This window comes from Crinia signifera, chromosome 4 (genome assembly GCF_055691185.1).
Source record: "Crinia signifera chromosome 4, ASM5569118v1, whole genome shotgun sequence".
NCBI lineage: Eukaryota > Metazoa > Chordata > Amphibia > Anura > Myobatrachidae > Crinia > Crinia signifera.
The window spans coordinates 214,307,728-214,335,232 of NC_139220.1; the positions used below are offsets into that span (position 1 = coordinate 214,307,728).

Sequence of the window (27,505 nt, forward strand, 5' to 3'; positions counted from 1 at the left end):
GTGTGTGTGTGTGCAAGAAACCTTAAGATACCTCTTTCAAATATAAAAATATTCCAAAATACGGAATAATCCGTGATCCAAAATACTTCTGGTCCCGAGCATTTTGGATAAGGGAAACTCAACCTGTCTTGCTTTTAAGAAGTTTTAAAGTGATCTAAGAATCAATAAACTAATATTAGTACTGATATTACTGCTGGTACCAAACTTTCTATAATCAGCTCTATTGTATTGATGCTTTCATGTCAGTGAGCACACATTTTCCCACTGCTGGGAGAATAATTGTGAAACTTACCTGTCAACATTTAATAAACGCAGGATACTAATTTTTATAATAGCATCACTGGTGTACATAAACTTTGTGCCACTTATTACACAGATCCAAAATGTGCCACTTACAGTATTACACAGATCCTTTCATGTCAGTGAGCACACATTTTCCCACTGCTGGGAGAATAATTGTGAAACTTACCTGTCAACATTTAATAAACGCAGGATACTAATTTTTATAATAGCATCACTGGTGTACATAAACTTTGTGCCACTTATTACACAGATCCAAAATTTACTAAAATGATTTATTGCTTTTTTTTTTCTTTTTAACAGTCAGTGATCTATATATTATTATACATTTATAAAACTAATGCTTTTTTGTCACTGCTTTAGCTATTTTCCTCTAATTAACTGATAAGTGTTATACAGTATATTCATCTACATCTGAAGAAAATTGTTGAAAATATAAGCAGATTTTTTTTATTTAGGCAGAGATATAGGGGTAAATTTGGTAAAGTTTCTAAAAATGAAAAGAAGTGATGTTAGTTTGGTTGCTATGGGCAACATCACCTCTTTTTTTTTGTTTAGAAGCTTTAGTAAATTTACACCATAGAACCTGATTATTTGGTACTTTATCTTTCTTTATTTTATCAATCCCCAAGATTTGAACAATTTCCCACTATTCGGCAACTATAGCCCACATAAAATGCATAAATGGGGATGCTAATGAGCCTCTATACAATAAAGACCAGAGTCAAGCTCACTTTGCAATAAAATTATCCATGAAGGTTTTAATCGAGCATATTAAATAAGCCTTGTGTGATTTAAAAGTAAAATTATCGCTTTTGTTCTGTGGTTGATTAGGAGCAAGTCTGATATGTCCAATTCATTTCAATAGTACAATATAATTTACTACCTTTTAAATGAACAGTCTCAATAATATGAGAAGAAACAAATAAGGAAAAAGTACAAGAGATTCTGTGTAAAGCAGTTTCTCTTATGACTCCTAGGAGGGGTATTCAATCTTCGGTCACGGCTGTCGAGCTGGCCCGACAGCCATGACCCTGTCCCGTTCTCGGTCTGGACCGAGAATTTGCAGGTGGGATTCAATGTCCCATCTACAGCAGGACGAGAAGGGGGCATGGCCACGAGCTGCGGCTGGGAAGATGCGAGCCCGTCACTTCATGGCCATTCTCGGCAGATCGAGCCCAACTACTTGTAATGTTGGGCTCGTTCTGCTGAGATCCCCTGTTCAATGCTGTCGGGGAAGAGTCTAAGTCTAAAGAGTAATAAAACAACAGTAAGGCCTTAGATTTAAAAAAAAAAAACATTATAAAGTGTCATACTGTACATACGATAGTTGTACAGTATTGGTGATGCTAGAGGAATGTGTGCTGCAATTACCTATGTAATGTAATATCTCTATGTATAGTAAAAAATAGAGCTAAAAAAAAACAATACCTAGATGCTGTAAGGCTGGAAAGGTTGAGGCAGTCCATGTATTCACTCCTGCTTATGTGGTATAAAGATTAACTAAAGAGACGCCTGATGGCTAATTGGTTAAAGAAATGCAGCAAATACATGCTAATGAATAGGCTATGAGAATTCAGTATTTTGCTGGCTTTCCACTGTCTTTAATTAGGTTGTACTGTAGGAGGGCTGTGTAGTAAGTTTCTGTATGTGCAGTGCATAGATAGACACAATCTGATGTATTGTGAACTGTATTCTGTAACTATAAAGTTATTTTTGAAATGTCAAGGCACAGAGCCATATATACTGTATAAGCAGTAGTGCACATTGAACAAGTCTGCATGTTCACTTGCTTCAGAAACTCGTATGGAACTCAACAGAGGACACTGGAGATATACTGTATGATCTTCAATGACTACAACAATGGTCTACCAAAGCAGGATTGAGTGCAAAATGCTTTGTTGAGGAAGCATAACTTTGCAGATTATTCAGCACAAGATATTCCCTAGTAGACAAGGAGTGATGCGACCCAGTTAGTGAAGGAGATAATCATCTCATTGGGATTCATCCACTTGATACTTCACAAAAAGTTGGCTTCAGCAAAGTTTTTGCATGCTGGGTGACCCACCAGCTAACTCAAAAGCAGAATGAGGCTCGGGTGACTTGGTACTACAACATGCTGGCCAGGTTTGTTGGCAATTGCTCCATCTTGGTCTCTGAGATCATCAGTGGTGATTAATCCTGGATGTAAAGTTTTGACATAGAGGCCAAACAGCAGTTAGCACCAGTAGACCTCAGTTGAAGGTACACCATAACCATTCTGATGTGAGTACAGCATGGCCAAACAAATGGTGGCTCTTTGTGGTCAAGACTGGTCATGTAGCTACTGTACCACTCTTGCATCATCACTGGAAACTGATATACCAATCAATGCCTGCTGCAAGTGCTGGAAGACATTTCCAGGTGCCATCTAAGACCTCTCACTTGTGGTGCCTTTCTCCATCAGGGCAATGCACCTGCCCAGATTTCCAGGAAGTTGTGTATTTTCTGTCCCATGAATAATTGGTCATCCAGTGCTTGGATGACCAAGTGCTGTGTGACTTCATTGTGTTCCAACAAATAAAGCACAAGATGTTTGGGACTCTGTTTGAGTTACTGGAAGCTGCAGTGGACACCTTGTAGAAAACATACCTACTTCGGACTGGTCCAGTAGTAATAGCAGTAGTAGTAGTACGTTTTTTTTTATAAACGTACTGCTGCTTCACCAATAAGTTTGAGTACAAGCAACTTTGCATAGAATCCTCTGGTGGATCCTTTGAAAAAATGTTCCCTTTTGTTTTGAAATATAATGCTATTTGCGCTTAAATAAACTTATTGTACATCCCTCAAAGCAGTAGGAAAGTGACTTTGCAATTTAGGAAAAGATGCTAAACTTTAGGTGTAAACTTTGATAAATGATGATCCATCTAGCAAACTTAAGTAAGCCTATTCCATATAGACCATGATAATGCAGGTCATTTAGAAATAATAATTTTACTATAAAGGCAATTCATCTCGAACAGCCAGATTTTTTATATATGCTACACCAAAAGCTCAAAGTCTTATGTGCATTCAATCACCGATAAACCTTTTAGACATGCGAACCGGCAATTACCCAGCATTTACCCAGCATTTAAAGTTCCTGGTCATTTTGTCGGAAGTAGTATGACCCCCTTTTACCCTTAGAAATTTCAACCCAGTAATTTGCTAAATAGCACTGGTATTTCTTCTGTATGAAAGGGTCAACCCGGGTCATAAATTCCGGGTCCTCGACCCTGGTAATTTATAGGGTTGAAGACACAGGATTTACGATCAGGGTTGACTTTCACACAGAAAAATAATCAGGGTCGAACAGCAAATAACCGGGTAGAACTGCTTCACCTGGTAATTTGGTTTTCTATGTGAAAGGTGGTATGAATGATTGGTGTCTCTTCATGTGTGTATCTGTCTTAGTTATAACACAAACCCCTCAGGTTCACTGTAGCTGGAGAATCGGCATAATGTTTGTAGGGGAAGGTGATTGTATTTGTCTTGGGAAAAAAAAAAAAAAATATATATATATATATATATATATATATATACATATATATATATATCACAACCAATAGTGTTATGTAGCGCCCTAAACAATTGATATAGATATTTCTAGTCTTTCCTTTATGATACAATTACTATCGACATTTTTCAATATAAAATATTTATTAAAACATTTAAAACAAAATGCAAATGCAAGTTTTTTGAGACAAATTTTCAATACAAACGTATTCTTTAAATTTACAGATCGTGATGGTTTTCAAAGGTTACCCAACGCGTTTCGTCTCTTTATGAGACTTCATCAGGGGTGAACAATTTGATATCAGATCTACAAAGTAGAATATAATTTTAAAATTTCATAGGAAAGACAAATATAGACATATTTACAACTGTAATTCAAAGCGAATTTACAAAGAGAGGGAGGAGAACAAAAGAGGACAATAAGTGTATATATACACATATATCATTTGATAAACCATGTTAGTTTAAATATTCGGGAAGAGGGTGAGGCAACAAGAAAGACTCTGCATCCACAGATTGGTATTACAAATTCAAATCACCAACCATTTAAAGTGATTATATAAGATCTTACTGTACCTTATTGGATCTTTTATCGGAATAAATCTTGCTATTTTGCAGTAGTACAAGGTCCGTTTAAAGGTTCAATTTTTTTTCAAATTTTTAACTAAAAATAAATGTAGAATAACATGAGGGTATATAGGTATATGTGTAACTTCTATATAAGTGTAGGGTAACTAGAATAGAATCCTACTGTACCTTATTATGTCTTTTATTGGAAATTCTTGCTATTTTGCAGTAGTACAAAGTCCGTTTAAAATGCTCAAAATTTCTTTAGCTAAAATTGTATAGACATATAATAGCATAAGGATTTTTATATATATTAGTGTACGTGTAGCTCCAGAGTAAACAATTGATAGTTACCTCAGAGGAGTAAACTCCTGGATCTTTCTATTCTATTAAAGACTCTTATGCAAAGGGCGGTCGCCCGTACTTGCAGCTCGAAGAATTATAATCTGTTCATAATTTTATGTACCTATTGGTGTATAATTGAAAACATAGATCACTTTTAGTGATTCTCATGATATAGGTTATAATTAAATAATTAATTGATTAATTAATTGGCTGTGGTCTTAAATACCTACCATTAATAAATCTTAATTTGAATATAATACAGGGTAGATCTTTGAAAAATGGTCCCCTTATATAATTATCTGGAATATACTGAAATATATAATCGTAATAGTAATTGATTATTATTAATTAGAAATAATAAAATAATAAAATAATGATATTATATGAATTTATAAATTTTATTTTTTATATATAAAGTGACTAACATACCTCCAATTTCCAAAAGTTCCTCAAGGATCACAGGGGTGAGAGTGTGGTCTCAAAAAACCTACCCAATAGTACAATCATTGTTTAGTAATTCTTTTTGGAATTTAAATAGGAAGAATTAAGTGAATAATGTTATTACCTTTTAGCTCCTATAGATGTGCTCTCTCCTGTGTCCAGACACCAAGTGAACTACTAGCTGCACTAGCTGAGATATTTATAGGGAGTGAGTGGTGACATCACTTCCTGTGGATGTTTTTTTCATATTAATAATTTTAAGTGTTTTTCAGTGTTTTTTAATAGCTAAAGTGTTAATTTTATAGCTCTTTTCTATTTTTACGTGTTGGTGGTGACATGAAATAGAAATTTTTTTAATTTTTTAAAGTTTTTTTAGATAGATTAATTTATTGTGTGAAAAAATAATTAATTTCAAAGCTTAATCCCATATTTATCTGATTCGGAATATACAACAAATTACTAGCCAAAAATCGGGATTAAAATCCCTTAAAATACACATATAATAACTTAATTGTATGGTTTGCGTTCCACCTGTCCGACGGTGGAACGCACCGCCATTATCATCATTATTCCTACGATTCTACATCCACTAATCCGTTAAAGGGGTAATCAACCCCTTTTTTTTAAATATATCTATTGAATCATCTAGCGGTACATACACAGGTGACTGTGTTCTAAAAAATATTTGGTAAGGGGCTGTGAGGAGTGGTGATCGCTGTGCGTTCCAGCTTACAGTGAATGGAACGCACCGCCATTTTGGACATGACACTGGTATCAGAAGTATCACGCCTTAGTGTTGATGCGCACAGTAAACTTCCTCATGCGTTCCACCTTATAATGTGTGGAGCGCACGGCCATTTTAATACGGGAGTATATCTTTAAAGAGGTTCTTTTTTTGAAACTTTTGTAGCGCGTTCTGAGATCTAATAAGTGAGGCGCAGTTCTATTCTTAAATAGTACTATTTTGTATCAGAGCGTAGCAGCTTAAATGTTTAGTGTAATTTTACAATACAGGTTAGCTTGATCCTTACAATACATAGATATAGTTATTTGAAATGGGGAACTAAATATTTAGTATTAGATAATGAATTAATTTATTTTATTCTATGATTATAATATTATATTTGGGGGCAAAGATATGTTCATGTTTTCTGTATGAACTAGACATTTTTAGTGAGTTTCAATGGAAGGATGTAGATACATGAGCATCATTCTATGATGTAATGGTGGTTCTATTTATCCACACAAACCCTGGATGCAGTGTCCCTCCTTAACCTTCGACCTCTGCCCATATGAACAATTGAATATTACATATTACAACTTTTATTATACTTATAATCAAAGTTTATATATTTTATATTTTATATATTTTAACCATCTGTAAACACATACCATAAATGACCTTATATCACATTTTTCATTTGTTTAAAGATTGGATAGATACCCTTATGAATATACCTTATGTCATAGAGGATTACAAAAATGTATGAGAATACAAAATATACATATACCAAAGTATACCAAATAATACAAAAAGATACCAAAATTACAAAAAATATATATGTACAGCAAGTATACACAAGAATACAAATTATATCATCCCCATTTGGTTAGATATCCATTGTGGACATAACATCATAATTCTCCCTATGTACAATTTGGGGCGGGCTCCATAGTAAATAATAATTTGTATGACAAGGTATTGCACCTTATAATTATGATTGTAGTGCCCTTAGATATAGTAGTTATTTGCATGATCCAATGTTCCATATTGTAACCATAACCATTTTAGTCCCAATCGTAATTACACGTTCCAAAATTTAGAATTTACATTCAAATACAGTGCACTGATGATAACAGTGCTAAATTAGCTTAGCTGTGGCAGGTCGTTATTAGGGCTATAAAGAAGTTTTAATTTATCATTTTACATTTTTAGTTTATAGCGTTACAGAAAAGGGGTGATTTCGATGTTTTCGTTAAGGCCTTTCGGGGCTAGCGTATCTAGAGAAAAAATCCAGAAAGATTCTCTCATGGTCAGTTGTTTTTCTCTGTCACCCCCTCTGGGGTTTTCCTTCACGTGCTCTAATACAGAGAATTTGAATGAACTGATATCAGAATTATGTTTTTGTTCAAAATGCCTGGGGAGGCTATGTGTTTGAACTTTTCTTTTTATATTTCGCAAGTGTTCTTGAATCCTGATTTTCAAATTTCTTTTTGTTTTTCCCACGTACGACATGCCACAGCCACACTTTACAATATACACTACGAATGTTGAATTACACGTTACTATAGTGTTCATTTTGTATTCTCTTTTTAGATGGTCAGGGATGGAAGGGCCATGTTTCTCAATATGTTTACAACAAATGCATTTGTTACAGGGGTATAAACCCTTACGATCAAATGTATTTTTTTGTGCATTTGCATTTGAAGTTTCTGGTTGTTTTAATTGGCTGGGAGCTAGAATACTTTTTAAGTTTTTTGCTCTTCTGTACATTATATCGGGTTTATTTGGAAGGTGCGGTCCTAGAATTGGATCCATTTGTAGTAGGTGCCAGTGTTTTTCAATACACCTCTTTATGAGTTTGTTCTCTTGGCTGTATTGAGTAATAAATGGTCTCATTTTTTTAGATGGTTGTTTAATTTTTATTTCTAAAAGGTCTTGTCTATTTAGTATAGCTGCCCTCTGTTGATCTTTAGAGAGGTTAGCCTTTTTATAACCCTTTTCAATAAAGTCTTTTATCAATTTTTCAGATTGTTCCCAATACATTTGTGTGGAACTACAATTTTTTCTAATTCTCACGAATTGGGCATAAGGAACATTGGTTTTCCATCGGTCTAAATGACAACTGTTGGCGGGTATAAAACTATTTGCGTCAGTTTTTTTGAAAAAGGTTCTAGTACTTATCTTATTATCTGAATCAGTGGTTAACACTACGTCCAGAAAATCAATCTCAACTTTGTGTTCCTTATAGGTAAACTTTAGGTTGTATTCGTTAGTTTGTAGATCCAAGATAAATGTTTCAAGACTAGTACTATCTCCATCCCATATAACTATTAGGTCGTCGATGTACCTTTTGTACAGTTTAATATTATTGATTTTATAACTGTCTCCATCATAGAGGGTAGTTTGTTCCCAGCTGTCCATAAAGATGTTAGCATATGATGGCGCAAATTTTGTGCCCATCGCTGTTCCCTGTTTTTGGACATAGTGGACCTTGTTAAATTCGAAGTGATTATGGTTAAGTACAAAAGAGATTCCATCAAGTATAAATGTTCTTTCATTTATAGCTATATTGGGGTCATTAAGTAATATGTTACTGACTGCTTCAAGGCCTTTGGAATGGGGTATACAAGTATACAGGGCTTGAACGTCTATAGTGGCCCATCTAAATGTAGACTCCCAACTAAATTTTTCCAGTTCTCGTAGTATTTGAGTGGAATCTTTTAAGTAAGATTTTTGTCTTTTCACATATGGTTGCAAACGTAAGTCTAAATAGTGTGACAGGTTGGCTGTTAAAGATTCCATTCCTGCTACAATAGGACGACCCGGAGGATTTGTCTTATCCTTATGTATCTTAGGGATATGATACAGTAAGGGAATCCTTGGATTCTTCACATAAAGGAAATCAAACTCTTTTTTACAAATAATACCATCTTTATGGGCCTTATATAGTAGAACATACAGTTTATCTTTATATGTGTCTATAGGCCCATAAAGATGGTATTATTTGTAAAAAAGAGTTTGATTTCCTTTATGTGAAGAATCCAAGGATTCCCTTACTGTATCATATCCCTAAGATACATAAGGATAAGACAAATCCTCCGGGTCGTCCTATTGTAGCAGGAATGGAATCTTTAACAGCCAACCTGTCACACTATTTAGACTTACGTTTGCAACCATATGTGAAAAGACAAAAATCTTACTTAAAAGATTCCACTCAAATACTACGAGAACTGGAAAAATTTAGTTGGGAGTCTACATTTAGATGGGCCACTATAGACGTTCAAGCCCTGTATACTTGTATACCCCATTCCAAAGGCCTTGAAGCAGTCAGTAACATATTACTTAATGACCCCAATATAGCTATAAATGAAAGAACATTTATACTTGATGGAATCTCTTTTGTACTTAACCATAATCACTTCGAATTTAACAAGGTCCACTATGTCCAAAAACAGGGAACAGCGATGGGCACAAAATTTGCGCCATCATATGCTAACATCTTTATGGACAGCTGGGAACAAACTACCCTCTATGATGGAGACAGTTATAAAATCAATAATATTAAACTGTACAAAAGGTACATCGACGACCTAATAGTTATATGGGATGGAGATAGTACTAGTCTTGAAACATTTATCTTGGATCTACAAACTAACGAATACAACCTAAAGTTTACCTATAAGGAACACAAAGTTGAGATTGATTTTCTGGACGTAGTGTTAACCACTGATTCAGATAATAAGATAAGTACTAGAACCTTTTTCAAAAAAACTGACGCAAATAGTTTTATACCCGCCAACAGTTGTCATTTAGACCGATGGAAAACCAATGTTCCTTATGCCCAATTCGTGAGAATTAGAAAAAATTGTAGTTCCACACAAATGTATTGGGAACAATCTGAAAAATTGATAAAAGACTTTATTGAAAAGGGTTATAAAAAGGCTAACCTCTCTAAAGATCAACAGAGGGCAGCTATACTAAATAGACAAGACCTTTTAGAAATAAAAATTAAACAACCATCTAAAAAAATGAGACCATTTATTACTCAATACAGCCAAGAGAACAAACTCATAAAGAGGTGTATTGAAAAACACTGGCACCTACTACAAATGGATCCAATTCTAGGACCGCACCTTCCAAATAAACCCGATATAATGTACAGAAGAGCAAAAAACTTAAAAAGTATTCTAGCTCCCAGCCAATTAAAACAACCAGAAACTTCAAATGCAAATGCACAAAAAAATACATTTGATCGTAAGGGTTTATACCCCTGTAACAAATGCATTTGTTGTAAACATATTGAGAAACATGGCCCTTCCATCCCTGACCATCTAAAAAGAGAATACAAAATGAACACTATAGTAACGTGTAATTCAACATTCGTAGTGTATATTGTAAAGTGTGGCTGTGGCATGTCGTACGTGGGAAAAACAAAAAGAAATTTGAAAATCAGGATTCAAGAACACTTGCGAAATATAAAAAGAAAAGTTCAAACACATAGCCTCCCCAGGCATTTTGAACAAAAACATAATTCTGATATCAGTTCATTCAAATTCTCTGTATTAGAGCACGTGAAGGAAAACCCCAGAGGGGGTGACAGAGAAAAACAACTGACCATGAGAGAATCTTTCTGGATTTTTTCTCTAGATACGCTAGCCCCGAAAGGCCTTAACGAAAACATCGAAATCACCCCTTTTCTGTAACGCTATAAACTAAAAATGTAAAATGATAAATTAAAACTTCTTTATAGCCCTAATAACGACCTGCCACAGCTAAGCTAATTTAGCACTGTTATCATCAGTGCACTGTATTTGAATGTAAATTCTAAATTTTGGAACGTGTAATTACGATTGGGACTAAAATGGTTATGGTTACAATATGGAACATTGGATCATGCAAATAACTACTATATCTAAGGGCACTACAATCATAATTATAAGGTGCAATACCTTGTCATACAAATTATTATTTACTATGGAGCCCGCCCCAAATTGTACATAGGGAGAATTATGATGTTATGTCCACAATGGATATCTAACCAAATGGGGATGATATAATTTGTATTCTTGTGTATACTTGCTGTACATATATATTTTTTGTAATTTTGGTATCTTTTTGTATTATTTGGTATACTTTGGTATATGTATATTTTGTATTCTCATACATTTTTGTAATCCTCTATGACATAAGGTATATTCATAAGGGTATCTATCCAATCTTTAAACAAATGAAAAATGTGATATAAGGTCATTTATGGTATGTGTTTACAGATGGTTAAAATATATAAAATATAAAATATATAAACTTTGATTATAAGTATAATAAAAGTTGTAATATGTAATATTCAATTGTTCATATGGGCAGAGGTCGAAGGTTAAGGAGGGACACTGCATCCAGGGTTTGTGTGGATAAATAGAACCACCATTACATCATAGAATGATGCTCATGTATCTACATCCTTCCATTGAAACTCACTAAAAATGTCTAGTTCATACAGAAAACATGAACATATCTTTGCCCCCAAATATAATATTATAATCATAGAATAAAATAAATTAATTCATTATCTAATACTAAATATTTAGTTCCCCATTTCAAATAACTATATCTATGTATTGTAAGGATCAAGCTAACCTGTATTGTAAAATTACACTAAACATTTAAGCTGCTACGCTCTGATACAAAATAGTACTATTTAAGAATAGAACTGCGCCTCACTTATTAGATCTCAGAACGCGCTACAAAAGTTTCAAAAAAAGAACCTCTTTAAAGATATACTCCCGTATTAAAATGGCCGTGCGCTCCACACATTATAAGGTGGAACGCATGAGGAAGTTTACTGTGCGCATCAACACTAAGGCGTGATACTTCTGATACCAGTGTCATGTCCAAAATGGCGGTGCGTTCCATTCACTGTAAGCTGGAACGCACAGCGATCACCACTCCTCACAGCCCCTTACCAAATATTTTTTAGAACACAGTCACCTGTGTATGTACCGCTAGATGATTCAATAGATATATTTAAAAAAAAGGGGTTGATTACCCCTTTAACGGATTAGTGGATGTAGAATCGTAGGAATAATGATGATAATGGCGGTGCGTTCCACCGTCGGACAGGTGGAACGCAAACCATACAATTAAGTTATTATATGTGTATTTTAAGGGATTTTAATCCCGATTTTTGGCTAGTAATTTGTTGTATATTCCGAATCAGATAAATATGGGATTAAGCTTTGAAATTAATTATTTTTTCACACAATAAATTAATCTATCTAAAAAAACTTTAAAAAATTAAAAAAATTTCTATTTCATGTCACCACCAACACGTAAAAATAGAAAAGAGCTATAAAATTAACACTTTAGCTATTAAAAAACACTGAAAAACACTTAAAATTATTAATATGAAAAAAACATCCACAGGAAGTGATGTCACCACTCACTCCCTATAAATATCTCAGCTAGTGCAGCTAGTAGTTCACTTGGTGTCTGGACACAGGAGAGAGCACATCTATAGGAGCTAAAAGGTAATAACATTATTCACTTAATTCTTCCTATTTAAATTCCAAAAAGAATTACTAAACAATGATTGTACTATTGGGTAGGTTTTTTGAGACCACACTCTCACCCCTGTGATCCTTGAGGAACTTTTGGAAATTGGAGGTATGTTAGTCACTTTATATATAAAAAATAAAATTTATAAATTCATATAATATCATTATTTTATTATTTTATTATTTCTAATTAATAATAATCAATTACTATTACGATTATATATTTCAGTATATTCCAGATAATTATATAAGGGGACCATTTTTCAAAGATCTACCCTGTATTATATTCAAATTAAGATTTATTAATGGTAGGTATTTAAGACCACAGCCAATTAATTAATCAATTAATTATTTAATTATAACCTATATCATGAGAATCACTAAAAGTGATCTATGTTTTCAATTATACACCAATAGGTACATAAAATTATGAACAGATTATAATTCTTCGAGCTGCAAGTACGGGCGACCGCCCTTTGCATAAGAGTCTTTAATAGAATAGAAAGATCCAGGAGTTTACTCCTCTGAGGTAACTATCAATTGTTTACTCTGGAGCTACACGTACACTAATATATATAAAAATCCTTATGCTATTATATGTCTATACAATTTTAGCTAAAGAAATTTTGAGCATTTTAAACGGACTTTGTACTACTGCAAAATAGCAAGAATTTCCAATAAAAGACATAATAAGGTACAGTAGGATTCTATTCTAGTTACCCTACACTTATATAGAAGTTACACATATACCTATATACCCTCATGTTATTCTACATTTATTTTTAGTTAAAAATTTGAAAAAAAATTGAACCTTTAAACGGACCTTGTACTACTGCAAAATAGCAAGATTTATTCCGATAAAAGATCCAATAAGGTACAGTAAGATCTTATATAATCACTTTAAATGGTTGGTGATTTGAATTTGTAATACCAATCTGTGGATGCAGAGTCTTTCTTGTTGCCTCACCCTCTTCCCGAATATTTAAACTAACATGGTTTATCAAATGATATATGTGTATATATACACTTATTGTCCTCTTTTGTTCTCCTCCCTCTCTTTGTAAATTCGCTTTGAATTACAGTTGTAAATATGTCTATATTTGTCTTTCCTATGAAATTTTAAAATTATATTCTACTTTGTAGATCTGATATCAAATTGTTCACCCCTGATGAAGTCTCATAAAGAGACGAAACGCGTTGGGTAACCTTTGAAAACCATCACGATCTGTAAATTTAAAGAATACGTTTGTATTGAAAATTTGTCTCAAAAAACTTGCATTTGCATTTTGTTTTAAATGTTTTAATAAATATTTTATATTGAAAAATGTCGATAGTAATTGTATCATAAAGGAAAGACTAGAAATATCTATATCAATTGTTTAGGGCGCTACATAACACTATTGGTTGTGCTATTGGTTGTGGATCTCTCTAGTAGGAGATCAAGTGTTATAAAGCGACCGACTTCACCTAGCGCAAATTCTAGAGATATTGTGTACTATATATATATATATATATATATATATATATATATATTTTATTTTCTTTTTTCTTTTTAAGATTTGGGGGGATTTATTCATTACTACAATATGCAGGGTGGTGTTTCCTTGGGGACCCTAAATGCTTTCACCATTCTGTAAAGCTGAGGAGGTTTGTAATATTAATTTTTTTACAAATGGACTTGAAAATGCTGTTTCATGAGTAAAATTTATATTGACCACGTTACCATTTTTGTAGTCATGTGTTATAATATTTACATGTAAAGTGAAAACAATGTATTTGAGAAAGGGGGTTTTATTAATTTTAATGATAACTGCTTATTACAGTAATTCATTTTGTTGCCAAGAAACCATCAGTAAAAGTGTATAATTCATGTGAACACTGTAATATCTGACTGCAGAAATCGGAATTTGCTGAGTATGTTATTACTGAGATCTACTCAACATTACTGGAATTGCCAGTTCAGAAATAAAAAAGCATAAATCAGTGTGAGTTTTTTACAGACCATTGTACAAATACCATAACTGCTGTAACCCATAGAATCTTATTCAGTATTAACTTTACTTCTTCTGTACAGTGCAAATTTAATTTCAGCTCTCAACACAATACAATTAATTAATGCTTTATGTCGAAATGATAGGCACATGTTAAAATATCTAGTAAGATGTTTAAGCAAACCGTGAAGCCGATACTGGTGGTGCTCTCCATGATCCTTTTCTCCATATCTACATACTTGGGGCGGGATGTTCCAACATCCGCAGCCCTCTAATGCTCCCCTTTGCCGAGTACCGCATTGTTCACAATTGCATATGCGATTATTAACGCAAGGGACAGCTCTTGCTCTGAGACCCAGCAGTCCGTCTGTGCATGCGCAGAGTGCCGAAGCCGGCCGCAGGGTATGCTGGGAGGGATCCGTGATGGATCCCTCACACAGCACTGCGTTAACTGGTACAGCGCTGTGTTAAGAAGCCTGTAGGCTTCTGCAGGGACTCGCCAGCTTTTGCTGACGATTCCCTCTGCTACACTGACACTGCATAGTAAATGTAAATTGTTGAAACACAAATAATAAGTTGGTTTATTCAACTATGTAGTGTCTGCTAATTCATACATGCCTCTACTCTTTAGATGCAAACACATTGTACGAGCGATATATCGGTGAACAGCACCTTTCAACGATATATTGCGTCAGCTGCACACCACAGCTGATGCCGATATATCTAAAAATATATCTGCGCATCGTGCTGTGTACGGATGATCCGCCGACCACTCGTAAAGCTGCCTCGGGTGCCGCAGGTGATTACCAGCTCATTTGCATGCGCCAGCTTAATTGTGATGTCTGTCCCAACAGCGTGTATAGAGAACTCACTGCCTGATCAGTCTGTAGCATACTTGCCTACCTGACCCTCTCCATGCGGGAGAAAATGCTCTGTTTCTGGAGTTCCCTGGTAATGTATGATTACCATCACCTGTGCTGTAATACCTTTACCTAGCTCACCACAGGTGATGGCAATCATACATTAGCAGGGAAGTCCAGAAACAGAGCATTTTCTCCCACATGGAGAGGGTCAGGTAGGCAAGTGAGGTCTGTAGATATCTCTGCAGATCGATTGATCTGCAGAGATATCTATTAGTGTGTACCCAGCTTTACCCCTACTAGTATTGCGGTGTCTGTTCTGCTTAATCACCTATTATAGGCTAAACCATTTCTATAGATCAGTGGTTCCCAACCCTGGTCCTCAAGTACCCCCAACAGTGCATGTTTTGCTGGTCTCCACACAGAATCACAAGTGCTATAATTAGCTCCACCTGTGGATCTTTTCAAATGTGCCTGAATAATGAGTGCACCTGCCAGGTGACCTGGAAAATGTGCACTGTTGGGGGTACTTGAGGACCAGGGCTGGGAACCACTGCTATAGATATTCGACTGCAAGATAATTATTTACATTTATTTTGAACGGGCTGCTCTATTTTCTTTAAGTAAAATATGCAAATTTTGCCCATTCTCCCTCTCACTGAAATTCTTTTGTACTTCAGTCAGGGTTACCTAACCTCCCAGAATGGATGGGAGGGTCCCCGAATTCGGTTCAACCATCCGGAAAGGTAGAGAAGCCTCTCAGAATCCAGGCAGCCTCCCACGACACACACCCCGAAAAACACACACACACCCACGGCGGGGTTGTCCGTGGTAGCAAACCATGCAAATTGTGTCATTGTAGCCCCGCCCCCAATGCAAGGCTTGAAATACCGGTATTGCACGGGAAGTGACTACAAGGACGCAACCACATAGGCCTCGCCCCCACACTGATGATCTGCTGGCCACCCCATCCCTTCCTGTCAGTGCCCCCCCTTTCAGTACACTTTGCATCATTATTTTTTTTTTTTTTTTTTTTTTTTAAATCAAACTTATTTGATAAATACAGGTCACCTACAATTCTGGATACTTCGGTGCATTTGCAGCCATCTATTAAAATTTAAAGTACAGTATTTTATAATTTAGGGTTTTATGTACTAAGCTTTGAAGAGAGATCAAGTGGATGGAGAGAAAGTACCAGCCAATCAGCTCCTGCCTGCCTTGTTAAAGGTTGTGGCCAAATGTACTAAGCTTGAAAAGTGATAAAATGGAGAGTGATAAATCACCAACCCACAGTATCCAGTATTATTTTTACAATCACAAATGTTTTTGTCAGCCACCCTAGTTCTTTGGTAGCAAAAAATTAAATGTAAAAAAATAATAATTCAAAATTGTTTCAATCCTTAATATTGATCTGAATTACTTCAAATACTGTAGATGTTAATGGCAAAGTTGTTTTAATACAACACTTTATGAATTTAAACCAAATATCTAGACCACTGGTGGCCAAAACGGTCCTCGAGATCTACTAACGGTCTACGTTTTCCAAAACACCTAGCTGGTTCACAGCTGTATTCATTACTAACTGTCACATTTTAAAACCTGCTGCATTCATTCCTACTATAGATCCACAGGTTGAAAAACATGAACTGTTGGTAGATCTTAAGGACAGGTCTGGCCACCCCTGATCTAGACCCTTTTGTATTGGTGTCTGGTATGGTTATGGGGGATTTAGAAGTTCCACGTTGGCCAAGAACTGCCCACATGTTTTTTTTACTAATTGTTATTTGTCCTTACTGACATGTGGGATAAGGATAGCTGAGGAAGCTTTCCCATGAATTTATAGATGTCTGTACTATATTTGTACTTGGCAGAGGTGTGAGATTTTTCCTGTGAGAATGCTCTAATCTCTTGTCATCGCTGTCCAAGCTTTCAGTAGTTTTCTGTATTGTAATATAACAATGTATATATGTGTTTAACACTTCTGACTCAAAAGATGACTTTTAGAGATACTTAGCTAGAAATTAACTTCTTAAGACAGATGTCATTTTTAAATACATTGTTGTTATACTGAACATGACATTTCAAACATGTGGGTGGACATTACAATTCATGGGCTGGACAATCTATTGTTACAAAGTTCCCTATAACACATTGTAATAATTATTAGCATTTATGTTCGTGTGAGTCACAACAAATATGTGAAATTAAAGATCTACAGGCCTTATACAAATGCCCAAAGGATGATAACTGTGATTGATACTGAAACATCTGTACTATACCATACTATCTATACTATAGAGCAGGCATGTCCAACCTGCGGCCCTCCAGATGTTGTGAAACTACACATACCAGAAGGCCTTGCCACAGTTTTGATATTAGGGAATGCTAAATCTATGGCAAGGCATGCTGGGATGTGTAGTTTCACAACAGCTGGAGGGCCGCAGGTTGGACATGCCTGCTATAGAGTGTAAGCTTGCAGCAGGGCTCTCTTACCTCCAAGTCTGTCAGTTTTTTTACCATTTGGTCTATCGCTGTCTACAATTGTATAGCACACGGAATCTGCTGTGCTATTTAAGTAACTATAAATCTCTATTTATCTATCTATCCCAAGAGTTAAAGTGTGCGCATGTACATGTGGTAGGGAATACAGAGTGTAAGCTCCACTGGGACTGATATGAATGTTCCAATATTCTGTAAAGCGCTGCGGAATATGTGTGCGCTATATAAGAAACTGTTAATAAATAAAATATTAATTCTAAAAAAGTAATTCTATCTTCAAGGAAGAGTTCAATACTGCCATCTGCTGCTTGTTTTGTATTTTCAGAAATTCCCTCCTTACCAATAAATAAATTACCACCTGTTAAAAGTATAGACACTCATGCGATTAAAAGCTTTTCATGGTTATTTTTTTTTTTTTTTTATGGGGAATGTACAAGAAAGTTTGGGAACCACTGCATTATAATATATATTAACTTTTTTAAGACACCCCCTAGTCCAAAAGTTTCTTATTGATCAATTAAAAAAATAAAATTAAGTTCAGTTATCTGGTGGATATAGTTGTTCTAATTGTCCACATATTTTATGATTGCCGGCTACCAGCACTGGTCCACCAATCTGAGGAACCCCTCAAAAGCCTCTCTGCACCCCAGGTTGCCTTGGTATACAGTTTTGGAACCAACGTTATAATGCATGAATTCATTTCTCTCAAATACAGTATATGGGTTAGTTTGGTGTTCGTAAAATGTGATCGCTCTGTATGTTTGCATTTACAATGTAAGCACTGACATTCTATTAGAAACCATGTCAGGTAGAGTTTTATGAACAGTCCTTTGGTTCCCAAATTCATTTGTTCTGAGCATTCTGGCGGGTGATCTACTAAGAAATATAAATGCATTAGAATTGTTAACGTAAACAAAGCACTTTTCATTTCTGATGCCATGAATAGATCTTTTTTGTTGGAAGAACTTGAGCACTTTCCACAAAACACAATATCCTGCATTTGAAATCTGTATAACCTGTGTGCACCCCCACCATCCCAAGAGTGCATATCGGGTTAATTAAAGGGTAACAATACATGCTGGGGCAACAGTCGAAGACATAACTGGAATTTTTGAGCCCCATAGCAAATCTTGAAGGCCCCCCTCCCCCCCCCAGCTCCAGGTGGAAAAAAAATGACTGGCGCGATAGACAAAAAGGATGTACAGATGGAGCACCGAACGCTGTTGCAGGGGATGGCGGAAGATTCGCCAGCCGCCGTAAAGGGACGCGCGTGCACGAGATGCGCACGCATCGCCTTACAACGGGGGTCCTCGCCGAGGGTCGCCCTGGGTCCCGCCGCTTTGCCACCCCCTCCTCCCCCCAACCCTATCCCTGAAGTGGAGACGGACAGGGTTCCCGTCCACCTGCCGACGGGAAACTAAGACGCGCGTGCGTGTGAGACACACGTGCGTCTCAGTCAGATGGGGTGCCTCTCCGCCGATTCCGGCGCTGGCGAAGCAATAGTGAGAGGCGCTCCATCTGTAATTAGCAGTGTAAAAGTAAAGCTACAGTATCTAATATATGTGGGCTTCATGCAAAATCAGCCATTATTTCCCCTTTGTAAAGTCAACTTTTTAAAAAGTATTGTCAATCACCCCAAGATTTTTTAATCTACAGCTGTTTTCAACACAGTACAAATTGATCGGCATGTTTTTTGCCAATCCATGTGTTTTCCGACTGTCAGAAATTTAGTAAAAAGGTTGAAATACCCCCATAAAAGTAAAACAACCCCCAAGTCCTGCTTAAATTAAATTTCTGTCTTGTGGTGGTATCCTATTAGCCATGATAAAACTTTACTTGTACAAAAAACTTCAATTTTTCCAGATGTTTTACCAATTTTTTTCTACTTATCCAGTTTGAATAGCCTGATTAAAAAAGCAGAACGTTCTCCCAAAAACACATGGGTTCAGTTAAACCTGTGTGTTCTCGGCCACCGTAGATCCATTTTTGCTGGAAAATGGGGCTGTTTTGGGGAATTTTGATACGTCTACCAAAGACAGGCAAAACAATATCCCCAATAAGCCATGGCATTGCCGGTGGTAGGAAACCACTATTAATGGTAAACATGAACAATAATTTTTTATTATTAAATTCTACGAACTGGAGTAAAAATCCTGCATAATAGATTAAAGTGCTCTAGTTTGTCTGTTTCTTCCAGTTACAATTTACTGTATGTAGTATTTTTGTAGAGTATTTAAAAATAAAATATGCTAATGCAGCACTTAGCCTTTATTAACTCTAGAACTGCTGCTTATACTGAAGACAAATTGAAAAGGTGATGAATTATATTGTGAAGACTGCATTAGTTAAAGTCAATATCTCTTTATCCAGTGGGAAAAAATAGGCAGAAATAGTGATGTGATGGCCCGTTCAACAGTAATGTATTCTTGATCTGATCTGTATACATCGTAATCCCTTGCCCCCTCCAGCCTTTTTCTATTGATGTTTTGTCATCAGGTGTTGCCATTGCACTGATCGTCTTTTTGTCCTCCATCAACATTTCAGGATACATTAAAGATTTAACTTCAAGATAACAGCACTTATTTTCTAAGATATTGTATCAGGAGTTGGCACTAGAAGAATCAGTTTGCCAGCTTCTTTTCCATTTCATTTTCTTCCTTATGGCTATGTGTTTAGCTTGCTCTTTATAGCTGTCTCACTGTTTTATACAGACTCCACAGGTTTTTACTCTGTTAGATTAGGCTAAAGTGCTTCTAATAAGGGTCATTCTAACTAGCTTCCTGTGGACTTGAACGTGCCTGAATGCTCTATTTGTGCTGTAAGTTGCATTTTGTTTTAAGGTGTACTTGATTCCGCCAACCTCTTCCCTCCTCCCACTACCCCACCTTACTTATGTTAAGATGAATACAGTGGAATCTGATTGTAACATAAGGTGGTATCCTGGTCACCAAATAATTTTTCTGTCTGCTTTCTCCTGCCATTAACTGCATATGGCAGCTGTCCACACCACCCTAATTGTCCTCAGCATTGTTAACCAGTGTGGTAATCAAACCCAAAACCTCAATACCATGAGACAGTAATGGTAATCATTACATCATCCATGTTGCAAAGTAGAAAGCTAATATTATTTATAGTTGACTGTTCAAAATTTTATACAGTGACTGGTCAGTGTATGGCTTCATGGGAGTTTGCATATAACAGCTAGCTCTCCTATTCACATGGGTATTTTCCCCCCCTATTTAGTATCTCAATTAATTTTGCTATTAAGGCCAACATTCCATTAACCATGATAATTTACTGTGGCTAATTGAGAATTCAGTGAACTTCTTCTGATTTCTATGTGTTGAGAAATAGGAAGAATTTGGCACAAAAAAAAAAAAAAACACTCTATAAATAAATAGCCCAAATCCAATCATTGAGTAGAAATCATAATACCCTGGGTTTTTGTTTTTGGTGTGAGAAAATGTATCGGTGACAGTTGAATACCTCCTAACTGTGCTATAATACTGACAGTACAAGTAATATATGCAATCAGGCCTGTACACAAACTCCTCTTTAACTTTGTGCTGTAGCGCTGGTCACATCATGTTAGCAATACCTCAAGCATTACATACTTGTTTAAAATTCAGTTTAGTTTCATGAAAATGGTTATATCATACTTTGTAACCGTTTATCCACTTTTGTCCTTTTTCTGACCACAATGAATAATGCAGGGGGCTTGGCTGTGCTTTCCTAGTACCTACAGTAATGAACTTTGAACCTGGTGGATAGCTCTGTAAACATTAGAATGTGTCAGATTTTGGCTATCATGGTTATCTAGCTGCAGATGTAAGTGCCCTTGTATAAGCAATTACTTCATCCTTTAATGTGCACATGCTCTGCTGCATACTCCTAACATTGATAAAGAAAAAAATGGTATCATTTTGGAATAGTGAAATTAACAGAGCATTTTTTTTATACTATAGTTTCCACATGATATAGTTGTTGGTTGCATACTTATACATTGAAAAACTGTTCTGATAATTTTTATATAGAATTTTTTTTTTCATAACATCTCACTAGATTGTTTAATGACCCAGTTGGCAAATGGTGTGTTGACTTATGAGCAACAAATATATTGTACCACTTGGTGTGTATATCTCCGGCACTCCATCCTTAATGGAAAAATGGTACTTGTGTAGTTTCACGGCAGCAGTTATATAGTCCCTGTCAGAATGAGCATAGTGTTCCCGCGGCCAGTGTAGTTAAAAGTAGCGTACGGTTTCCACGAGCATCCCTGTCAGAATCAGCATAGCGTATTGTACCTGCGGCCAGCGCAGTCAGTCAGCAGTACGCAGTACATTGTGCATAGTCAGTCAGCAGTATACATTGTGTCAGTTATAACTGCCAACAAATTAACTATTTTTAACCTGCCGCAGACGGAGGAGGAGTCTGTGACTTTCTTGCTGCTTCATCACTTTCTTTCTGAGACCAAGACGTGTCCTAATGGCCATCCAATGTGACTGAATGTGAAGGAGTGGATGTGGCACTGCGGCAAAAATGTTAGCGTCCGGGCCGCACAGTGGTTCCGTGGAAGCCATCTCATGACACTTATACGCTTTGTGCTTGGTTGGGCGGAGGAGCTAACCAGCATTACGTTCTCTGAGTGTCATCTGTCCATTTCTAAAAAAAAACACTGTGCAGTATAACAACCTTATGCGGGAGGCCTGCACCGTGGACCTAATGTCGCAGCCCCAATGCCGGATTGAAGGTCCAGGGAAAATATTTGAGGTAGATGAGAGCCTCTTTGTACAGAGGAAAAGTCATGTGGGACGCATGCTCCTCAACAGGGGTTGTTCGGAGGCATTTCCAGAGACACCGGTGAGTGCTTCGTAACACCTATTGAAAGACGTGACGCCAGCACCCTGATGGCCGCCGCCATCAACAAATTCAGTAAACTGGGGACGACTATATACTCGGATTGGTGGCATTCATATAACAACGAGCAGCTGGAGCAGGCAGGGTACCACCTTGCACAAGCGAACCATTGCTACATTGATCCGGACACTGGGGTTCACACCCAAAACATTAAATGCCTTTGGGGATCATGTAAGTGGTGTAACAAAGGGGAACTGTGCACCAGAATCTGGACTCCTACCTACAGGAATTTATTTGGAGAAAGACTGTTGGCACAGAAAATGTGTTCCAGTGTATACTTTATGCCTTAACTCTGCTCCCACAGAGAAATTTGACGACATAGAAGCAGATACAACTGCATCCACTTCTGCTGCAGTTTCTTTCAATGCAGATTCAGAAGAATAACCGTTATATTTTTTCTTTCTTAATAATTTCATTATTATTTTACTTTAAGTTGCTTTCTTCACATTATTATTATTATTATTATTATTATTATTTTTAACTAAAAACCAGTTAACAGTTAATAAATGTCGTTATTACTGTATCAGATGTATGATATGGCTGGTGTGAATGTGTTCCTGAAACACCCACACTATCCACGCCAGCCCGAACCGTGGTGAGCGCAGCGAGTCCAGCGAGGGGAATAGTTACGCGTCAACCCGACCTTTTCATACTCCCACTTTACACATTGGCATGGAGTTGATGGCTAGTGCAGCGAGGCAGAGCGGATTACTTTACATATAATCCGCGTCCCCTCGCCGGGCTCACTGCGCTTGCCACGCTGGCATGGATAGTGTGGGTTTCAAATGGAGGCATTTGCCAGTATGTAACATGGAGCATTGGCAATTGCCTCCTTTACTGTGCATGAGACGCATTTGCGTCCACACCCCCCCTTTGTACAGGAGACACATGCACTACCGAACCCCTAACTCTGTCGGCAGGGTTGCTGTACCATGCCGCAATAGTTACTTAGACGCAGAAGTGTATCAGACAGGGAGAGGATATCATGTGGGCGCCGGCACTGTGTAAGAGGTGCTCACTAGGCTTGCCAGGGATGCCGGGAACAGAGATGAAGTTCCCGGCAACAATATGGTGAGTAGCTGACTATGCTAGGCAGACGTTGGGCTACGCTGAAGTAAGGCAGCCGTTGGGCTACGCTAATAACGTAGCTTCAAACGTATCGTAAGCTGCCACCGTGAAGCTACACAAGTACCGAAAAAACTTGCTCATGTGCTCTCCTCTGCAGGAGAATGAATCCACACAAACCAATACCATGCAATAAGGCACCACTCATAGGCTGGGTGAAAAAACTTTTAGTGTATCACATCAATGTTTCGGGGCTCATGGGTCATCAGTATCATCATCAGGATAAACATACTATTTTTTTTTTGTAGTCACTACAAAACTGCATCTAGAACATCTAGGTACAAAATCCCAAAGGTCTTGATCCCAACAGTCAGAAGACCAACAGCTCGAACCCGATGGCCAGAATCCCAACAAATGCCAGCAAGTAGATTTACACTAAACATCCCCTGCTGCAGCTTATCCCTAACTACCCCCATGTAGCCTTACCCTAGGATACTATTTAACCCCAGCCCCAGTACTTACCTCCGAGATGTATTGGGATCCAAGGTTGGTCTTCTGACTGTCTGTATCCTGATTGTCGATATTTCAACCACATGCCTTACAGCCAAATACTAAGCTATTCCTATCTACAACTTTTTACACATACAGCAAGTGCATTCACATTTTAGAAGTTTTGGACTTTGTACCTAAAGTTTTCCTGAAGACATTGTCTTCTTTTCTACGTAGTCCTTTAGTTGGTGTCTACTGCACATGAGGTCTCTATTATCTGAAGCTTGCTCAAAATCAGCAGCACACAGACAAGACAGTGCTGTTCGTTAATTTAAGATTGAATCCGGACCCAATCCAGTCAGATGGCACACCTTAATTACACATTCAGTAAAGCCCTGTTCTAAATGCCTAAATCAGTAGCTTGGATAAAAGCTATATGATTTCTTTATAAAATGATAATATACAGTAGTATTTTCAAATTAAAACCTTCATATAAATAACTGATAAGCGAGAAAAAAACAGCCCTTGAATTTGTTTCTCTATATTTGTGGTGATAAATTATAGTTTATAGTTTTTCTCTTTCATTTTAGCCCAGTTTGATGGTGCTGATAAAACAGGTATGTCACCATCCAGAGAGGATAAACTCAAACACACGCACAGACACTCAGCTGGGAATTTGAAGTCTATCAAGAATCCAAGTGTAGAACACACGAACTCACTGGGAGAAAGGATAGATCCTTCAATGCCATTAGAGAGTCAATTGTAAGTATCAATAATATCAAGGCAAAATTCGACCTAGCCTTTATATCAGTATGTCCATATATGAAACAAACTAGTATCTTATATTTGCCTTTGTCAGTCAGTGAAATTTTTTAATTTATCTTCATTATGCGAAATCAATGTGGCAGCCTCCTAAATATGAATTAACTGCAACAATATAGTGATTTTTTTCATATTTAGTTGTTTGCATCTTTCTTAAAAAAGGATCAAAATCTATTTACAGATGTAGCCACATTCATCCATTCCACATGGGCATCATGGCAACTTGAAGCGTGGCTACATCTGTATATATAAAATCCATGATTATAATCATTCCCTAGTAGATTATTAGTTGAAGATATCTTTAGTACATAAAAGCAAAAAAGTTATGCTAGTGTTAACTGTATCTGGAAGGGATAGAATCTAGTACTGTAAAACATTTTGTATTTATTTACCGCCAGAAGATTATCAAGACAATATAGGGCCAATTACAATAAAGTAGATTTTATGTTGCTGTTTTTTTTTTTGTTTTGTTTTTTATTTGTGCACACATTTTATTGATGTTAACATTGTTGGACAATACAGAACCAAACTCCACAGCAGCTTTGATATATACAGTACAGTATGGTTAATATTTGTTCAATTGAAAGAGAAAAAATGAGACACCTGCTGAATGTTTATGATGTGACTCCTTTTATATTCCTGGTCTTTGAGAAATTTCCCAAACTATATACTAACAAAGTGCGGTACATAGAGAGGAAATATTGGATTGATCATGAAATTATGTTTATTAAAATTGAAAGGGAATTTGCTTTTGACTTGCTCAGACTCCATGGCAGCCCTGGTATATGGGATGTAGCTAAGCAATAAAAACAAAATTTGAAAACTTAAAAAAAAAAAAACCTCACAATTCTATATGCACAAAAACTGGATATATTTTTTGGATGAACTGGCTGAAGAATCTTTTTTTTCCAAACTCTGTGTCTTAAGTAGTGACATCCAGAAGATAATGATTGGAAATATGTTTACCCAAGACAGTACTGCTGTTTTGGGAAGATCATATGTTTAAGCCTGTGTTTATGAGATTAAGAAGTCTCCACTGCTCTCATTGAATGTACTGTTAATGTCTTCAGCACCTCACTTCTTTTACTGCATCGGACTATGTTGTCTCGACATTGACGTGGACATTTCAGATTTACAAAGAGATCATCTGTCTTAATATTTTTTTTATCCTAGAGCGATAAATTAGAATTTATCTGGTCAGTTTCAATGTGGGCAATTTTTCAATCTGGTTCTGGACACAAAGCAAGAAGTAGATTTCCTTGGTTTACGTGAAACTTGAACACTACTTAAGGAATAATACTGGATTTGTTTTTATACTGTACTGATTTTATACTGAAAGAATTATTTTGGCTACGTGAAATATGTTTATCTGTAAAAGGATCTTGTGTACAATAATAAACTCAATGCTAATAATTGTACCTTCATTGGCTGAGGACAAGACATTTATCTAAACCTTCCAGGATTTGAGTTATGCTTTCATAAACTTGGATTTGCCCAATATGATTTTTTTTTTACATACCATCGATTTGTGCTCTAGAGGGATTCTACTTCAGTATTCTTGAGACCTTTTTTTTTCTTTAGTAATGACTCTTCTAACTCCACACATTTGTTACAACACTTCTCTGCTGTGATCTAAATTGTTGTCATCTCATAGTAAAAGTTTTGATATTTCTAATATCAGTTGCTTTCTTTTGGTCGCTCCTTGTTTGGTAATGAAGTCTACCTACTATAAAATTGTATATATGACATTATAGCACATTAAGTTCTCTGTAATAGCTGTTATTCCAAACATCCAATTAACAATATGTTCTACAAGGAAAATTCTACACAAATACCAAGAAGTAAAGTTCCTCATTACTAAGAAAGTGGTGACTGCATGTTCAACTCCATTGGATATTCTACATTTGGTTTTGTGATTTAAATATGTTTGACTATGAACTGATGGGATCATGGATATATGGTGAAAAAATGGAATATCCCTAAATGTTTAATGCTCCATGCTTGCTCTGATGCATGTTGGAGGCTCTGCTACTGTATGTGCTGCATAAAATCGCTACATACCGGTAATAATTAATTCACTAACGTCCTATGGGATACTGGGAATGGTCTTAAGACATTGAGTATTAGAGGGTATCCGCAGGAGACAGGCACATCTATAACTTTGAAGCTGGGTGTACTGGCTCCTCCCCTCTGAACTTAATCCAGTCTGAATTTAAATTTGATGATGAATTACATTGACTAAATAATATGTTCATGGATTTTAAAGCATATTTATTTCTTCTAGAATGTAAATTGTTATTGACCGTAAAGTACCAGATAGTTGGCAAGTTTTGGGTAAATGGATGAACGGGTGAGATTAGGAGAGATTTCGGGAGACTCTGATTCCTCACTGAATGAGAA

The 27,505-nt window shown here is 36.3% G+C and overlaps 1 protein-coding gene across 8 annotated transcripts in view; it reads left to right on the top strand.

Moving 5' to 3' along the window:
- Positions 1 to 27,505, top strand: part of SHF (Src homology 2 domain containing F) — a 294,338-nt gene that overhangs the window by 203,607 nt on the left and 63,226 nt on the right. For 5 of the 8 annotated variants that reach the window (XM_083183745.1, XM_083183747.1, XM_083183748.1 and 2 more), the window contains one exon: positions 24,874 to 25,045. The exons of 2 other annotated variants lie outside the window; for them this stretch is intronic. In XM_083183745.1, coding sequence (XP_083039871.1) covers positions 24,874 to 25,045 — 172 coding nt within the window. Of the gene's footprint in view, positions 1 to 24,873; positions 25,046 to 26,278; positions 27,160 to 27,505 lie in introns of those variants that run through there. One more of the 8 variants, XM_083183750.1, reaches the window with a different exon arrangement.